Genomic DNA, 19,217 nt, shown 5'->3' on the forward strand with positions numbered 1-19,217 from the left:
CAGGTTTCAAAAATCTCCGCCGCGCCGGTCCGGCGCTGTGCTGAGATTTCAGCAAGTCCGGCGGGTTGCGCCAGAGCGCCTGTTCAGTTGCCTCACTTCTGGGTTGGGTAGTGAGCAGACCACTGGTCGATGGACGGTGTACAATGGACACTCAATTAGTGGAGATGTAAGGTGTCGTGGACACGTGTCAAATCTGTCGACTGCCGAGACTAGGTGATGAGGAGATGAACAAAATATCGGCGATTGGTATGTAGGTATCTAAAGCCCGCAGGTATAAATATGATCGATCGATCTTACGCGGTCCACAGATAACACCAACTACAGAGACATTAATCTGAAGCTCGACCGGGGTCTATTTGTTTTAATCACACCCAATAATTCGGTCGTATAGTCTGAACGCCTATTTCGACTGATGAATGCTGACAGAGCCAGACTTGATACACATTTTTATCTTGAAGGAAACTTGCAACCAAACATCTTCCGCGAAAAATATGTTTTTGACACCACAATAATGCAAAGGATGTTCTTCCAGTTGCACCATGTTCATGTATTATCTGTGTTGCATGAATCTAGTCGATTGCCAAACATTAACCGGAACAAACCTTCGTGACAGGAAGAGAGCAAGTTTTAAATCCGACTTGCAACTGGTACAGTGCATTGTAAAATACTGGTGCATACCAAAAATCCCATGACCTATCATGTGCTCCAAACAGGACCGAACGGATTGTTAAGATCAGTCTGAAGCAATATGCCGAAAGCACGGGTCGAATCGACCACCACTGCTGTTAGCCCTCGCTTGTCCGTTGAGTCACTGTTACGGACCGACGTCCGACATGCCACGTCTCTGCCTCAATTTCACGGCACCAAACACATAGCTCACATGTCCCGGTATATTCACAATGAACTGCATTATTAACACGATGTTCAGCGGCGCTCTCCACAGCTCAGCGTGCATTGGTTTGTGGTGTCCGCCGTCAGCTCTCTATCGTCACGTCGGCCATACCACCGCCGTCCAGTACATCCGATTACAGGCCTGACCAGCAGGCCACCCCAGGCGCCAGTCCTCAGTCAAAGTTCTACCACATGGGCTACCACCATCTGACTCGGTCCGCCGGTCCGCCGGCCGCAGTCAGGTTTAGTGCGACCACTCAGTCACTGCCAGGTCATTCCAAGGCCCGGTATCGTCTAATTCACTTCCATGGCATTCGCCGGGTGGGCAGGAACAGCTAGCAATGCGCCTCGGCAGTCCTCGGTCGGTCAGCCCACGCCTACCGCACCTGCGCAGGATCTGTCCCAATTGCGCCAGCTTCGCCGCCGCCACGAAATACAGGCATCGATGGCAGCTGGATCAGCATCAGCGTCGCTTTGTGTCCAGACGGCCCCTAGTGCAGCGCGGTTAAGGAAAATGACTGCGAGCATAGATGGACACAGGCATGCGCTTGCATAGACACAGTGCTGAGTGAAAGTCGGGAGAATGACTGGTAAGTGAGGACAGGATAAACCCTGAAATACAGTGATATCGAGGAATGCCAGCGGTTCCAAAATCACAGCTGACGAAACTGAAGCGAACGCGATGTGCCTCACACAATGTAGTGCAGGCAAAGCCAAGGCCGGCAAGAACGTACAGTGTCAGAACAGTGCAATACAGACTCTAAAAATAGTTACATCGCCGATATCAAAGTTGCACGCGTGACTTTCACCAGGGCCGCATTACATCTTTGCACAATATGGGAGATTAAAAGGATTTCATCACGAAAGCAGCTAACGCCATGCATTTAGAATGAAAAGCAAGTGGTCATACTCGGGTCCATGTAACTCATTTCATCGATTAACTATGCGAGACACAGCCTCAAGTAGTAAAGTGCAAAATGTGGGGTGCTATTTCATTTACGTAGCATTTTATGCATATCAAAACCCGATTGTCACCTATGTCCATCCCGATGCATCGTTCCACAGTCCCACTAGAGCCCAGCGTCTCTCCGTTGCTGTAGTAAAGGATATTGTTTGTCCTTGACGGGTCGCTCTCGTTCCCAGTCGTAGTCGTCAGCGGCGTACCGAGGCAGAGGCTCGTCATAGTACTCCACCTCCTCCTCACGCTGTGGAAAATGGACAGAGAGTCAGTAGATATACATAACTTACATAGTTACTTACATAGTCGACATACGCCAAAGTGGAAAGAGTGGACACTTGGCAGGCCTGAGACCTCAGTGACAAAGCGGAACAGTCTGAGGCGGACAGACAGTCATTATGGATAGATGGATGGCCAGAGTACACACAGTGGACGGGTGTCAGACCAGGACAGACGCCAAAGTAGACAAGGTATCAGTGGATCGGATACTACAGAGGACAGGCGTCGGAGTGGGTAGCGTCGATAATCATCAGTGAACAGTGTTAACGGTCATTAACCCGCGCGGGGCTGGGGGGGGTAAATTTTACCCCCCCTCGCGAATGTTTGCGATATCTCAAAAACGGCGGCGCGCAGCGCCGCCAAACTTTCAGTACCTTTTCTTACATCAATTTGACACGTTCCCTGAAAATTTGAGCGAAATCCGTCGGAAAATTTTTGAGAAATTGACGTTTTAGTGACGTCATGTTCGCCATTTTCGCCTCAAAAACGGCAAAAGTTCAAACGCCGCTAACATCTTCATTTTTAAAGGAATCAAGACGTAACAAAAAAGGTTATACGTAATTTTACTTTGTCTATCAAATGGCTATCTCGGTTTTTTGAATATTTTGGATTTTGGCCTAATTTTTTTTCAAAAAACTGACTTTTTTGGGAAAATCATTATAAAATCCAAAATTTTGAGTCTATCGAAAAAACCGGAATATATGTCAGAGACGTGGTCTATGTGCACCTACATACCAAATTTTAGAAGAATCGGTTAAAAAATGTGGGAGTTATTCAAAATTTTATGACGTCACGACACACAAAATTTTTGAAAAATGACTTTTTTGGAAGTTCTAGACCTCGTACGGAAACAAAAATAGCACCATTCGATTCGCCGTGAAAAACTGCATCAGATAGACACCTTTTTAGGCCTTAACAACCAACTTCAAAATTTGACCTCACTTGACCTGACCTTGACCTGACCTCGACCTGAAATTCATCCAGAGGTGGTCCATATCACTTATTGAGTGTGCCTATTGAATTCTATGAGTAAAATGACCCATAAAACATGTGCCGCACATGCCCTTTTCTATATTTTGTTTTTTGGTGACCTGACCTGACCTGACCTGACCTTGACCTTGACCTCTGAATGATATTGTATGCAACGAATATTGTCTTGGTAGCCTAAGAACACGTTTTGGGCGATCAGTCTCAGTCCATGACTCCATTCTTCGGCAACTACGGTGCAAGGCCGATACTGTAGAAACTTGCAATTTGTACCCTTGACCTGACCTTGACCTTGACCTCAAACTTTAAATTAAGTACATGTTTTTAGTAGTTCGTGACGAGGGCTTTCGATTGGCGTTTGAATTTTCCAAATCGGACCATTAGTTCGGGAGATAACAGGGGGGGGGTAAAATTTACCCCCCCCAGCCCCGCGCGTTCGGCTGGAGACCCCAGCCCCGCGCGGGTTAATAGATGAACAAGAGAACGTGTCACCGCAAACAGAGTAAGCCGGAGTAATGCAGATGAAGAAATTCTCGGTTTGAACAGCTCCGTCTGTTTAGCCAGGTCAGGATGTGGCCGCTCCCCCAGCCTGTACGACAGCACGGCTGACCCGGGACAGTGACAGCGGGACTGGCTCCACCGACCAGTCGTTTCACCACAACCGACCGACCCGTGACCAGCTGGATAGACGGACGGGACGAGACGGGACGGGGCAGGATCGCGGACGGGACGGGCGAACAGGACGGGGCACAGCTGGGTGGGATGGGAGGATATGTGGAGACAGGTCGGGGAGGACCGGGCAGAACACGAAGGGATGGGCTGGGACCAGCGACAGATCATCCAGCTCTGGGTCGCCTGTCACCGGAGTAAGCGTTGCGCACAGCCAGCTACTACAAAGCCACTCCCATAAATACCAACAAGATTGCAACTGCTGCTCAAAACCAAAGCCGGCTAATCAGTAAGCAAAGATATGTTGTGTCATGACATTTTTGCTCGCATTAAACGCTGATCGATTGATGTGCCAATGTCTGAAAACACGCTAAGTCGTCTTTGAGCGCGGTTACGTCACCAGACAGGATCAGACTGAATTTCATGAGTTAGTACACTGCCCAAACTGGCCAGCCAGCAATCGGCAGGGTCAGACCCTGCGGGACCCAGCGGGAGACTCTCCCGCCGAGCAGAAAATGCATACGCTCAACCATCGGGAGACGGTAAATTACAGACAGACGGGAGACGGTACACTGTCGTTAGGAGAGGACAAAGTTAGACAAATTTAGTCAGAATATACCGAGTTTTCAGATGCTTTCCCAACGCTAAAACTGCAAGACGACCGTCAGGATCAGGCAAAACCATCACATTTGAGTGATGGGCTCCAGATCTTCGAGTGCCAGGTCACACAGAACAAACGACAGTCAGAGGACAGAATGGGATACTCATGGTTAGGACGCCATAACTCACCCGTGTTCGTCTTTTCTCCTTGACCTCTCTGTACTCGACCTCGCCCTCCGAGCGCCGCTTGGCTGTGGACACACAGACAGTACAGCGTAAACACAAAACAGTACTGTGAGCTGCTCACACAAATCACCCGCTTGGCTGTGAAAAACAAGACAGTGAAGTGAACACACAAGCAGTTTACTGTGAGCGCACACCGCCCGCTTGGCGCAACATAGTCATAAACAGCACAGCCGAGACGCCAACCGCGATTGACTGCCCCGACATCTACGCTGCTACGTTCATACATTCAGACCACATCAGCTACGTAACTTTACTCTACTAACTTTACAGAGGGATTTCTGTTTTCACATAAACAAACTGCCGAAGCTTGACATCTCAAAGGCTCGCCAGTTACCACCGCGGGTATATTGATGGTCGCTGGATAGTTTCACCTTCGACGAAGCAATCTCTACGAATGCATCTACGCTACCAGAGCATCTATGAGTGTCACGAATCTGTTCAACTAACAAGCAGCAATCACAAAGCATCCCGAACAAAGCGACTCGGACTTCTCAAGCCACCTAACAAAATATGGGAAAATACATGCTTCTGCATTTAAAATGCTGGACAATTTAAGTAATGACGATTATTTGATGTAACGGAAGTTGGCACAGATTCAGCACAGATTCAGCACAGCACAGATTCGGTAGGGGGAAAAAGGCCCCGGTAGAGGGAAACCTTTATGACCCGTTTTCCCCTAGAAATGACGTCACAAAGAGGTAAAAATGGGTATCAATCGAAAGCTCTCGTTTACCCAGACACAGTCCTGCAAGAAAATTTCACTTTTTCCCCATAGGAAAGTTTTTACGGGAAAATCAAAATTTTGGGTCAATGGGGGGTCCCCCCCGATTTCGTTCAAAATCGGCACACAGGTGCCCCAACACCAGCCGAGAAACTTTCCCCAAAACGGTCCCCGTTGCATTGACGTTTAAGGCCCGTAAAGCCCCCTAGACTCGTAAAATATCCGTAAAATCGCCTTTGTACGGACAAAAAAGTGGTGCTATGGTATAAATGGGTATCAATCGAAAGCTCTCGTTTACCCAGACACAGTCCTGCAGGAAAATTCCACTTTTTCCCCATAGGAAAGTTTTTACGGGAAAATCAAAATTTTGGGTCAATGGGGGGTCCCCCCCGATTTCGTTCAAAATCGGCACACAGGTGCCCCACCACCAGCCGAGAAACTTTCCCCAAAACGGTCCCCGTTGCATTGACGTTTAAGGCCCGTAAAGCCCCCTAGACTCGTAAAATATCCGTAAAATCGCTTTTGTACGGACAAAAAAGTGGTGCTATGGTAAAAATGGGTATCAATCGAAAGCTCTCGTTTACCCAGACACAGTCCTGCAGGAAAATTCCACTCTTTCCCCATAGGAAAGTTTTTACGGGAAAATCAAAATTTTGGGTCAATGGGGGGTCCCCCCCGATTTCGTTCAAAATCGGCACACAGGTGCCCCACCACCAGCCGAGAAACTTTCCCCAAAACGGTCACCGTTGCATTGACGTTTAAGGCCCGTAAAGCCCCCTAGACTCGTAAAATATCCGTAAAATCGCCTTTGTACGGACAAAAAAGTGGTGCTATGGTAAAAATGGGTATCAATCGAAAGCTCTCGTTTACCCAGACACAGTCCTGCAGGAAAATTCCACTTTTTCCCCATAGGAAAGTTTGTACGGGAAAATCAAAATTTTGGGTCAATGGGGGGTCCCCCCGATTTCGTTCAAAATCGGCACACAGGTGCCCCACCACCAGCCGAGAAACTTTCCCCAAAACGGTTCCCGTTGCATTGACGTTTAAGGCCCGTAAAGCCCCCTAGACTCGTAAAATATCCGTAAAATCGCCTTTGTACGGACAAAAAAGTGGTGCTATGGTAAAAATGGGTATCAATCGAAAGCTCTCGTTTACCCAGACACAGTCCTGCAGGAAAATTTCACTTTTTTCTCATAGGAAAGTTTTTACGGGAAAATCAAAATTTTGGGTCAATAGGGGGTCCCCCCGATTTCGTTCAAAATCGGCACACAGGTGCCCCACCACCCGCCGAGAAACTTTCCCCAAAACGGTCCCCGTTGCATTGACGTTTAAGGCCCGTAAAGCCCCCTAGACTCGTAAAATATCCGTAAAATCGCCTTTGTACGGACAAAAAAGTGGTGCTATGGTAAAAATGGGTATCAATCGAAAGCTCTCGTTTACCCAGACACAGTCCTGCAGGAAAATTCCACTTTTTCCCCATAGGAAAGTTTTTACGGGAAAATCAAAATTTTGGGTCAATGGGGGGTCCCCCCCGATTTCGTTCAAAATCGGCACACAGGTGCCCCACCACCAGCCGAGAAACTTTCCCCAAAACGGTCCCCGTTGCATTGACGTTTAAGGCCCGTAAAGCCCCCTAGACTCGTAAAATATCCGTAAAATCGCCTTTGTACGGACAAAAAAGTGGTGCTATGGTAAAAATGGGTATCAATCGAAAGCTCTCGTTTACCCAGACACAGTCCTGCAGGAAAATTCCACTTTTTCCCCATAGGAAAGTTTTTACGGGAAAATCAAAATTTTGGGTCAATGGGGGGTCTCCCCCGATTTCGTTCAAAATCGGCACACAGGTGCCCCACCACCAGCCGAGAAACTTTCCCCAAAACGGTCCCCGTTGCATTGACGTTTAAGGCCCGTAAAGCCCCCTAGACTCGTAAAATATCCGTAAAATCGCCTTTGTACGGACAAAAAAGTGGTGCTATGGTAAAAATGGGTATCAATCGAAAGCTCTCGTTTACCCAGACACAGTCCTGCAGGAAAATTCCACTTTTTCCCCATAGGAAAGTTTTTACGGGAAAATCAAAATTTTGGGTCAATGGGGGGTCCCCCCCGATTTCGTTCAAAATCGGCACACAGGTGCCCCACCACCAGCCGAGAAACTTTCCCCAAAACGGTCCCCGTTGCATTGACGTTTAAGGCCCGTAAAGCCCCCTAGACTCGTAAAATATCCGTAAAATCGCCTTTGTACGGACAAAAAAGTGGTGCTATGGTAAAAATGGGTATCAATCGAAAGCTCTCGTTTACCCAGACACAGTCCTGCAGGAAAATTTCACTTTTTCCCCATAGGAAAGTTTTTACGGGAAAATCAAAATTTTGGATCAATGGGGGGTCCCCCCCGATTTCGTTCAAAATCGGCACACAGGTGCCCCACCACCAGCCGAGAAACTTTCCCCAAAACGGTCCCCGTTGCATTGACGTTTAAGGCCCGTAAAGCCCCCTAGATTCGTAAAATATCCGTAAAATCGCCTTTGTACGGACAAAAAAGTGGTGCTATGGTATAAATGGGTATCAATCGAAAGCTCTCGTTTACCCAGACACAGTCCTGCAGGAAAATTCCACTTTTTCCCCATAGGAAAGTTTTTACGGGAAAATCAAAATTTTGGGTCAATGGGGGGTCCCCCCCGATTTCGTTCAAAATCGGCACACAGGTGCCCCACCACCAGCCGAGAAACTTTCCCTAAAACGGTCCCCGTTGCATTGATGTTTAAGGCCCGTAAAGCCCCCTAGACTCGTAAAATATCCGTAAAATCGCTTTTGTACGGACAAAAAAGTGGTGCTATGGTAAAAATGGGTATCAATCGAAAGCTCTCGTTTACCCAGACACAGTCCTGCAGGAAAATTCCACTTTTTCCCCATAGGAAAGTTTTTACGGGAAAATCAAAATTTTGGGTCAATGGGGGGTCCCCCCCGATTTCGTTCAAAATCGGCACACAGGTGCCCCACCACCAGCCGAGAAACTTTCCCCAAAACGGTCACCGTTGCATTGACGTTTAAGGCCCGTAAAGCCCCCTAGACTCGTAAAATATCCGTAAAATCGCCTTTGTACGGACAAAAAAGTGGTGCTATGGTAAAAATGGGTATCAATCGAAAGCTCTCGTTTACCCAGACACAGTCCTGCAGAAAAATTCCACTTTTTCCCCATAGGAAAGTTTGTACGGGAAAATCAAAATTTTGGGTCAATGGGGGGTCCCCCCCGATTTCGTTCAAAATCGGCACACAGGTGCCCCACCACCAGCCGAGAAACTTTCCCCAAAACGGTTCCCGTTGCATTGACGTTTAAGGCCCGTAAAGCCCCCTAGACTCGTAAAATATCCGTAAAATCGCCTTTGTACGGACAAAAAAGTGGTGCTATGGTAAAAATGGGTATCAATCGAAAGCTCTCGTTTACCCAGACACAGTCCTGCAGGAAAATTTCACTTTTTTCTCATAGGAAAGTTTTTACGGGAAAATCAAAATTTTGGGTCAATGGGGGGTCCCCCCGATTTCGTTCAAAATCGGCACACAGGTGCCCCACCACCAGCCGAGAAACTTTCCCCAAAACGGTCCCCGTTGCATTGACGTTTAAGGCCCGTAAAGCCCCCTAGACTCGTAAAATATCCGTAAAATCGCCTTTGTACGGACAAAAAAGTGGTGCTATGGTAAAAATGGGTATCAATCGAAAGCTCTCGTTTACCCAGACACAGTCCTGCAGGAAAATTTCACTTTTCCCCATAGGAAAGTTTTTACGGGAAAATCAAAATTTTGGATCAATGGGGGGTCCCCCCCGATTTCGTTCAAAATCGGCACACAGGTGCCCCACCACCAGCCGAGAAACTTTCCCCAAAACGGTCCCCGTTGCATTGACGTTTAAGGCCCGTAAAGCCCCCTAGACTCGTAAAATATCCGTAAAATCGCCTTTGTACGGACAAAAAAGTGGTGCTATGGTAAAAATGCGTATCAATCGAAAGCTCTCCTTTACCCAGACACAGTCCTGCAGGAAAATTCCACTTTTTCCCCATAGGAAAGTTTTTTACGGGAAAATCAAAATTTTGGGTCAATGGGGGGTCCCCCCGATTTCGTTCAAAATCGGCACACAGGTGCCCCACCACCAGCCGAGAAACTTTCCCCAAAACGGTCCCCGTTGCATTGACGTTTAAGGCCCGTAAAGCCCCCTAGACTCGTAAAATATCCGTAAAATCGCCTTTGTACGGACAAAAAAGTGGTGCTATGGTAAAAATGGGTATCAATCGAAAGCTCTCGTTTACCCAGACACAGTCCTGCAGGAAAATTCCACTTTTTCCCCATAGGAAAGTTTTTACGGGAAAATCAAAATTTTGGGTCAATGGGGGGTCCCCCCCGATTTCGTTCAAAATCGGCACACAGGTGCCCCACCACCAGCCGAGAAACTTTCCCCAAAACAGTCCCCGTTGCATTGACGTTTAAGGCCCGTAAAGCCCCCTAGACTCGTAAAATATCCGTAAAATCGCCTTTGTACGGACAAAAAAGTGGTGCTATGGTAAAAATGGGTATCAATCGAAAGCTCTCGTTTACCCAGACACAGTCCTGCAGGAAAATTCCACTTTTTCCCCATAGGAAAGTTTTTACGGGAAAATCAAAATTTTGGGTCAATAGGGGGTCCCCCCCGATTTCGTTCAAAATCGGCACACAGGTGCCCCACCACCCGCCGAGAAACTTTCCCCAAAACGGTCCCCGTTGCATTGACGTTTAAGGCCCGTAAAGCCCCCTAGACTCGTAAAATATCCGTAAAATCGCCTTTGTACGGACAAAAAAGTGGTGCTATGGTAAAAATGGGTATCAATCGAAAGCTCTCGTTTACCCAGACACAGTCCTGCAGGAAAATTCCACTTTTTCCCCATAGGAAAGTTTTTACGGGAAAATCAAAATTTTGGGTCAATGGGGGGTCCCCCCCGATTTCGTTCAAAATCGGCACACAGGTGCCCCACCACCAGCCGAGAAACTTTCCCCAAAACGGTCCCCGTTGCATTGACGTTTAAGGCCCGTAAAGCCCCCTAGACTCGTAAAATATCCGTAAAATCCTTAAAATAAATCCGTAAAATATCGGCACCTGTGTGCTGATTTTGAACGAAATCGGGGGACCCCCATTGACCCAAAATTATGATTTTCCCGTACAAACTTTCCTATGGGGAAAAAGTTAAATTTTCCTGCAGGGCTGTGTCTGGGTAAACGAGAGCTTTCGATTGATACACATTTTTACCATAACACCACTTTTTTGTCCGTACAAAGGCGATTTTACGGATATTTTACGAGTCTAGGGGGCTTTACGGGCCTTAAACGTCAATGCAACGGGGACCGTTTTGGGGAAAGTTTCTCGGCGGGTGGTGGGGCACCTGTGTGCCGATTTTGAACGAAATCGGGGGGGACCCCTTATTGACCCAAAATTTTGATTTTCCCGTAAAAACTTTCCTATGGGGAAAAAGTGGAATTTTCCTACAGGACTGTGTCTGGGTAAACGAGAGCTTTCGATTGATACCCATTTTTACCATAGCACCACTTTTTTGTCCGTACAAAGGCGATTTTACGGATATTTTACGAGTCTAGGGGGCTTTACGGGCCTTAAACGTCAATGCAACGGGGACCGTTTTGGGGAAACTTTCTCGGCTGGTGGTGGGGCACCTGTGTGCCGATTTTGAACGAAATCGGGGGGGACCCCCCATTGACCCAAAATTTTGATTTTCCCGTAAAAACTTTCCTATGGGGAAAAAGTGGAATTTTCCTGCAGGACTGTGTCTGGGTAAACGAGAGCTTTCGATTGATACCCATTTTTACCATAGCACCACTTTTTTGTCCGTACAAAGGCGATTTTACGGATATTTTACGAGTCTAGGGGGCTTTACGGGCCTTAAACGTCAATGCAACGGGGGCCGTTTGGGGGAAAGTTTCTCGGCTGGTGGTGGGGCACCTGTGTGCCGATTTTGAACGAAATCGGGGGGGACCCCCCATTGACCCAAAATTTTGATTTTCCCGTAAAAACTTTCCTATGGGGAAAAAGTGAAATTTTCCTGCAGGACTGTGTCTGGGTAAACGAGAGCTTTCGATTGATACCCATTTTTACCATAGCACCACTTTTTTGTCCGTACAAAGGCGATTTTACGGATATTTTACGAGTCTAGGGGGCTTTACGGGCCTTAAACGTCAATGCAACGGGGACCGTTTTGGGGAAAGTTTCTCGGCTGGTGGTGGGGCACCTGTGTGCCGATTTTGAACGAAATCGGGGGGGACCCCCCCATTGACCCAAAATTTTGATTTTCCCGTAAAAACTTTCCTATGGGGAAAAAGTGGAATCTTCCTACAGGACTGTGTCTGGGTAAACGAGGGCTTTCGATTGATACCCATTTTTACCATAGCACCAGTTTTTTGTCCGTACAAAGGCGATTTTACGGATATTTTACGAGTCTAGGGGGCTTTACGGGCCTTAAACGTCAATGCAACGGGACCGTTTTGGGGAAAGTTTCTCGGCTGGTGGTGGGGCACCTGTGTGCCGATTTTGAACGAAATCGGGGGGGACCCCCCATTGACCCAAAATTTTGATTTTCCCGTAAAAACTTTCCTATGGGGAAAAAGTGGAATTTTCCTGCAGGGCTGTGTCTGGGTAAACGAGAGCTTTCGATTGATACCCATTTTTACCATAGCACCACTTTTTTGTCCGTACAAAGGCGATTTTACGGATATTTTACGAGTCTAGGGGGCTTTACGGGCCTTAAACGTCAATGCAACGGGGACCGTTTTGGGGAAAGTTTCTCGGCTGGTGGTGGGGCACCTGTGTGCCCATTTTGAACGAAATCGGGGGGGACCCCCCATTGACCCAAAATTTTGATTTTCCCGTAAAAACTTTCCTATGGGAAAAAAGTGGAATTTTCCTGCAGGACTGTGTCTGGGTAAACGAGAGCTTTCGCTTGATACCCATTTTTTACCATAGCACCACTTTTTTGTCCGTACAAAGGCGATTTTACGGATATTTTACGAGTCTAGGGGGCTTTACGGGCCTTAAACGTCAATGCAACGGGGGCCGTTTTGGGGAAAGTTTCTCGGCTGGTGGTGGGGCACCTGTGTGCCGATTTTGAACGAAATCGGGGGGGGGGGACCCCCCATTGACCCAAAATTTTGATTTTCCCGTAAAAACTTTCTTATGGGGAAAAAGTGAAATTTTCCTGCAGGACTGTGTCTGGGTAAACGAGAGCTTTCGATTGATACCCATTTTTACCATAGCACCACTTTTTTGTCCGTACAAAGGCGATTTTACGGATATTTTACGAGTCTAGGGGGCTTTACGGGCCTTAAACGTCAATGCAACGGGGACCGTTTTGGGGAAAGTTTCTCGGCTGGTGGTGGGGCACCTGTGTGCCGATTTTGAACGAAATCGGGGGGGACCCCCCATTGACCCAAAATTTTGATTTTCCTGTAAAACCTTTCCTATGGGGAAAAAGTGGAATCTTCCTGCAGGACTGTGTCTGGGTAAACGAGAGCTTTCGATTGATACCCATTTTTACCATAGCACCACTTTTTTGTCCGTACAAAGGCGATTTTACGGATATTTTACGAGTCTAGGGGGCTTTACGGGCCTTAAACGTCAATGCAACGGGGACCGTTTTGGGGAAAGTTTCTCGGCTGGTGGTGGGGCACCTGTGTGCCGATTTTGAACGAAATCGGGGGGGACCCCCCATTGACCCAAAATTTTGATTTTCCCGTAAAAACTTTCCTATGGGGAAAAAGTGGAATTTTCCTGCAGGACTGTGTCTGGGTAAACGAGAGCTTTCGATTGATACCCATTTTTACCATAGCACCACTTTTTTGTCCGTACAAAGGCGATTTTACGGATATTTTACGAGTCTAGGGGGCTTTACGGGCCTTAAACGTCAATGCAACGGGGACCGTTTTGGGGAAAGTTTCTCGGCTGGTGGTGGGGCACCTGTGTGCCGATTTTGAACGAAATCGGGGGGGACCCCCCATTGACCCAAAATTTTGATTTTCCCGTAAAAACTTTGCTATGGGGAAAAAGTGGAATTTTCCTGCAGGACTGTGTCTGGGTAAACGAGAGCTTTCGATTGATACCCATTTTTACCTCTTTGTGACGTCATTTCTAGGGGAAAACGGGTCATAAAGGTTTCCCTCTACCGGGGCCTTTTTTCCCCCTACCGAATCTGTGCTGTGCTAAATCTGTGCTGAATCTGTGCCAACTTCCGTTACATGATTATTTGAGGGTTTGTGATTTCCAACTTACAATATTATCGGCGCGAGAAATTCAACAAGCTCACGATGTACTAATGTCTTCAAGACTTATTCGCGGCATAGGTACTGAAAGGCAAGAGACTGGGACTGCGCCTCGGCCATTTTAATGGACGGTATCGAAGCGCAACTCTATCAGATATGGATCGTCAGTTGCGTGTGATAATGCTCACTAAACTCACCGGCTTTCTCCTCTTCTTTGAGCTTGCGCTTCAGGTCGACTGGAGAGACGTCTCTGTCGCTAGCGGTCGCCTGTTTCGCAGACAGAGTCGAATAAAACAAATCAAGCGACGAAGAAGTTACTAAAGAAACAAATCAAATCAAATTTCCAATAAATAGATGAGTTAAAATAGCTAATTATTACGTAGTTGATAAAAATAGATTAAAAGATGCTTTAAGAAATAATCTGTCACCGGTGACTTCTCAAATAAAAAGGATCACGTAAATATCGCATAAAAGACCGATCAATATAATGAGGGAGCGATGTTCTGTAAGCGACCAAACCATTGATTTACCCGCTTCCTATCTTTCTTTTCTTCCCGCTTGTTTCTGATCTCTCCTTCCTCCAACCCTTTGTCGGCCTTCTTCCTCTTCTTTTTCTTCTCCTCGTCCTTTTCGGGAGCCTTTTCGGCGGACCTCTGCAATCAAATAGAGCAGTGCGTCTTACCCCAATTCGTGGCGTCCGGCCCCTCATCACTAGCAATCTAACCCCACAACCGTTACACCACTAGACACGAGAAACATCGTGGGAAGCCAGCCAAGCTCTCTGCCTCAAAAGTAAGCATACAATCGGCACTGACAGTACCACTAAAGCTGCATACTGAGCGACGACAGACACATCTACGGCTCAAAGATAGTGCATTGGAGGTGGGCCCCAGAGCCCTCCGGAAGGGATGGAACAGGACAAAGGACAGGGACCGGGCTGAGGATGGGTCGGGCGCTGTACAATACCTGTGACAGCAGACTGGCGGTGCCGAGCCACCACTCATGGGATAGATCGCGCGCCACGCGCCGCGCGGTGGCCGGCCGCCACAGTGCTGTTCGATGACTCCTGCGCTGATTGAGCGCGCACTGTGCTGACTCCAGACAGATTGGAGACGATTGGTGTTGATTTGGCGTTTTGATGGACTTCTGAGTTGAACAGAGTGAGCGGCTTTCTGTTGAATTACTGGCACTCTCCAGAGTTTGACGCCTGACTTGCAGTGGCATCTTGTTCGTCTTGTTCCTCAGACGTGTTTTTTTTCTTTCGCCAGGTTAGCAGATGCAGAAGCGACACACAAGCGTGGTGTTGACAAGGTGGTCCGTTTAACTCCCATCGACAGGTAGCAGATCAGCTCATTTACAGCGCCTTCCAGAGCAACTGCGATCTTCATGGCGCTTCAACATGACGCCCGATACCTCGAGGAACATTTTCGCCCATTTCAGAGGGCCCAGCAAGGCGTATGGAGCACTCAGAGCTGCATGCAGCGCTCTTGATTCCCTGTCGGAGCCGCCAGCACCCACGCGGATAGCCTTCTTCCGCGGTACTGCGAGAGAAACCACGGCGCAGATGGAGCTTCTCCGATGTCTTGTGGTCCAATACGGACACCAGCACGATTGCCTGGCTTCTCCTGGCACGAATAGCCATGCCTCATAGAACAAGGAGAGACGCCATACCGGACGAATGGAGTCGAGATGGACGAACCCGAGACGGTAGAGGGCGCCGGCGGACACGCACCCACCGGCAGCGCTGGCCACGGAGTAATCGGCATGCACCGACGGACAAACATCTCACAATGGAGGCACGCTTCGTGAAGAAGATGACCGGGGTATTCCTGAGAGCACTTTGAACTAACACATTCTGAAGAATATTTGCTCCTCAGCACATTCTTTGTACAAAAACTTATGCCTTGCTCCACCAGAAATCTCTCTGGGAAGGATGCATTGATCGCCAGCGCCAAGGACAGGGGCGCGACAAAAACTAACAAGAGTTCGGCTCTTTGAGCCATCTGGGGCATATTCGCCGCCCCCAACCACACCAGAAGAAAGATCTCGTATCACAGCCGAAAGAAGAATGTTCTCAATTCACTTCATTTAGCGATCGAGCAACGGCTCGAATAGCACACCTCGCCATTTTGAACTAACCGCATGAACGCTTTTTCCTTCATCTTCCATTTGGCAGACTTCGGCGTCCGCTGCCTCCTCTCGCACTCTGCCGCTCTCCCAGCACTCTGTCCATCTCACTACCGCGCGGCACCTCTCTTACACACCGCTGACGCCTCCTCTCTCACGGATTCTCCCTCTCTCTTTCTCACGCTCGGTCGCGCTGAGCCGGTGCGGCATCCGCCCGACTCGACAGCAGCAGGGATTGAGGATGTCAGGCCGACAGTGACGGTGGCCGCGGTGACGATGACGACGATGTTGTTTCTTGGATCCCTGCCGAATCCTGCTGCTGTGGTGACTTCGACGATGGTGGTGGCTGCGGCGGCGGTGCTGCCGTCGCGCCCGGCGGCGACACCCCCTGAGCGGCGCGTGACGGCCGGCGGCGGCGACGGCGGCCACAGCCGGGCCGCAGCCGGCCGCGGCCATCAGCTCACGTCAATCATACTAACCTTAGTTTCCACTCGGCGCCGCTTGGCATCTGAAACAGACAGAACGCGAGGTGTCACAAACGGATACACTGCAAAAAGCTGACGAGATACTACCGGTGACCCATGGATCACATCACTAAAAATAACTACTAGTTATCAACCGCAATCATGAGTGTTACGTGTTAAAACGCATACTTTCCGCAGCTTAACGCAAGACAAATCGCTACGCCATGTGTGGATCGCCCATGATCGTAAATACATACACACATACATAAATACAAGACATGCGTAAAAAAGGCGAGTCTGCAATTCATAAAGGAACTCATCCTAACCCAATCTCCCTTCTAAAATCCAGCCTACTATAACCATTGTATAATGTATGTAACCAAGATCAAGCTTCCCGTCTCCCACCAGCTCATGTATAGTAGCCCTCTCACCTCTGTCGACGTCAGAGGCCTCGGAGGCGGAGCGGGACGAGGAGGCCGGCGGACGGCGCGGCTTCTCAAAGTACTCGTCCTCCACCACACGGATCTCGTCAGACTCCCGCTCCACCCGGTGCGATATCTACAGAAGAAGAGAAGAAGGAAAAATGTTCAATAAAGACACCTTGGCGAATATCTGCTGAGGCCGGGACCTGACTTACGTGTCAGGAGAGTATCGACAAAATCAATAAACAATCTAGCCAGGAGGGTATCGACAAAATCAACAAACAATCTAGCCACGCATGTCACCAAACGTTTCAATTCAGACGGATTAACAAGCCCTCAGTCTTCGCTAATCAGATGGAATAATGAGTGATCACTCTGCTCACTCCTACCTTCTTGCTCTCCATTTCGTCGTCTGGCGGACTGCGTTTGGCGGCCTTCCGCTCCCGTCGCTCCTCCGTGTCGTGTTTCCGCTCCCGGCCCGAGACGGGCGTGCTGTCCGAGCGCGGCGTCTGTGACCGACTGCGGTCCCTGTGGGTACGGTACGGGGCCGGTCAGTCCGCTGTGTCGGTCGGTACGTTTCTGCGTTCATTGGGCGTGAACAGGGCATGAAATAGAAGAGCAAAAACAAACAGTGTTTCGACCGATGTTAATTTGGACGGGCCAGAACTTTAGGTCCAACGGTGACCTCGTCCCACTTCAATGCGAACGCCCAGCGAGGTCGCAAGGTTGAAAAAGATGTTCCCGCCCGGGATCGAACCGGGGACCTTCCGCGTGTGAAGCGGACGTGATAACCACTACACTACGGAAACAACTGAGCGGGGCGGCTTGCGTATCGGATTAGACCGACCAGTCCCACTTACCCGTCTTCTCTGGGCCGGTCCCGACCCCGACTTTCCCTCTTGACTCGCCGCTCAGTGCTCTCGTCACGATCATTTGACCGGTAGGACGTCTCCTGGCGCGGCGAAGGCCGATCCTGGTCCATCGGCTCTGTGAATATAGGCAGGACCGAAATACAGATCAAAACCCAGGCAAATCACATTCATGTGCATGCTTAGAAAAAAAAACATGTTCTTCAATCCTTATCATATTGTTTCCCCATGGTCGGCTATTCAGAATTCATCTCACAGAAGCACCTTCGCATGCATGCATAATGCAGCAGACCCTACCCAATACCCAGCTCCGGTGCCGGCCTTTCAACTGACCATGCTTGACGCTGCCGTTGGCCACGGCAGGCGCCGCCTCCCCTCCCTTGGTCGACTTGGTCGCCTCCTTGGTGGCCGGAGCAGCGGCGGCCGCCGGCGGAGCGGCCTTCTGTGAGGAGAGCCGGGGTGGGTGTGAGAATGGGCGCCGATGGAGGACAAAGGGTCTGTTCTGGCGGTCATCTTTTCAGTTTAGACATAGTTAAAAAGCTAACATCCGAACACTGTAAGTAGAAAGCGATGGAAAACGCAGCTGAAGGATCAAATTGAAACTTCTTGCGTATCGCTGTTATGGTCAACTAAAGAAAGGTATTACAATATGATGTCCCAGGCAGTTTAAGCATTTTACAACGAACTTGATAACACTCGCTGGATACAGCAGTACCAGCTAAACATGCTCTCAAGACCGCGGCACAGACCCATAACTCCCAATACTATGGAAAACCCAATCACCCCCGCCCATGACGTGGACTTGCCTTGCTCTTGTCGACCGTGTGGAAGTCCTTCTCGGGGATGTAGGTGTGTTTGCGGGCGCGCAGCAGGCCCGCATAGCTGGTGGCCATGATGGCCAGGTCCTGGCGCTTGTTCTTCTCGGCCTGGATCACCTGTGGGCAGCGGACGGGGCGGGTCAGGTCACGAGGTCAAACCTCTGGGAGCAGATGACGCAATTCGGCAGAACATCGAAGCATGCTCCGATAATCGCTTACAATCCCTTCTTGGTTACCCTACATTGAAAGGCAACAGCCTTATTCACAGATTCGGCAAAAATAATATCATCCTCACTAATCACGATGAGAAATAAACGGTAAATGAAGGTGTTATCAGTTCGGGGTATTCGGCTGATACATTACAGAGCAGGAAACACAATCGCCTGTGCAGTTCATTATGTGTCCGCTCCGCAGAGCGCAGAGGCCGCCGACTGTGAACTGAGTAACAAGGACGTAGCCAACGGGGGGGGGGGAGGGCACGGGCCATGCCCCCCCCCCCCCGGAAGGCGAAAAATAAAACAAAATTAAGTAAAAAATAAAAATAGATAAAAATAGCTGCACCACACCACCAAAAATAGTGGGCCAAATCCGAGTTTTCTTTTTTTGGAGGGGGTACGACCCTAGCCCGCGACCTGTGTCCCCTCCCTGAGCAAAATCCCCTGGCTACGTGCCTGAGTAACGAGCATCGGCTTATCCATGACTTCCCTAGTACGTACCGACTCAACCTTCTTCTCGACGATGTTGGCCACGTGGCTGAGCACCGGGTAGCACGGCAGGATCTTGATGAGGATCTTGAGCGCGTTCCGGATCTGCACGTACTCGCGGCTGTCCAGGCAGGTCACGATCGCCTGCGGGTCAGGAACAGGTCAGCAAGGGTCAGTAA

The 19,217-nt window shown here is 49.1% G+C and overlaps 1 protein-coding gene and 1 non-coding gene across 2 annotated transcripts in view; both read right to left on the minus strand.

Annotated features, from left to right (window-relative positions):
- Nucleotides 1–876: 876 nt before the first annotated feature.
- The window catches only part of LOC122367722 (THO complex subunit 2-like), a 41,568-nt gene continuing 23,227 nt past the window's right edge, over nucleotides 877–19,217 (minus strand). The window contains exons 23-34 of the mRNA XM_043341072.1: nucleotides 19,051–19,182; nucleotides 18,323–18,451; nucleotides 17,850–17,958; nucleotides 17,508–17,634; nucleotides 17,037–17,175; nucleotides 16,657–16,783; nucleotides 16,241–16,269; nucleotides 14,165–14,287; nucleotides 13,832–13,901; nucleotides 4,574–4,635; nucleotides 2,002–2,096; nucleotides 877–1,385 (exon numbers count right to left, since the gene is read on the minus strand). Coding sequence (XP_043197007.1) covers nucleotides 1,355–1,385; nucleotides 2,002–2,096; nucleotides 4,574–4,635; nucleotides 13,832–13,901; nucleotides 14,165–14,287; nucleotides 16,241–16,269; nucleotides 16,657–16,783; nucleotides 17,037–17,175; nucleotides 17,508–17,634; nucleotides 17,850–17,958; nucleotides 18,323–18,451; nucleotides 19,051–19,182 — 1,173 coding nt within the window. The 3' untranslated portion in view covers nucleotides 877–1,354. The remainder of the gene's footprint in view (nucleotides 1,386–2,001; nucleotides 2,097–4,573; nucleotides 4,636–13,831; nucleotides 13,902–14,164; nucleotides 14,288–16,240; nucleotides 16,270–16,656; nucleotides 16,784–17,036; nucleotides 17,176–17,507; nucleotides 17,635–17,849; nucleotides 17,959–18,322; nucleotides 18,452–19,050; nucleotides 19,183–19,217) is intronic.
- Trnav-cac lies at nucleotides 17,384–17,456 on the minus strand. The gene has a single exon. It is a non-coding gene; the product is annotated as a tRNA-Val (tRNA).

This window comes from Amphibalanus amphitrite, unplaced genomic scaffold, assembly GCF_019059575.1.
Source record: "Amphibalanus amphitrite isolate SeventyFive unplaced genomic scaffold, NRLGWU_Aamphi_draft 000892F_arrow, whole genome shotgun sequence".
NCBI lineage: Eukaryota > Metazoa > Arthropoda > Thecostraca > Balanomorpha > Balanidae > Amphibalanus > Amphibalanus amphitrite.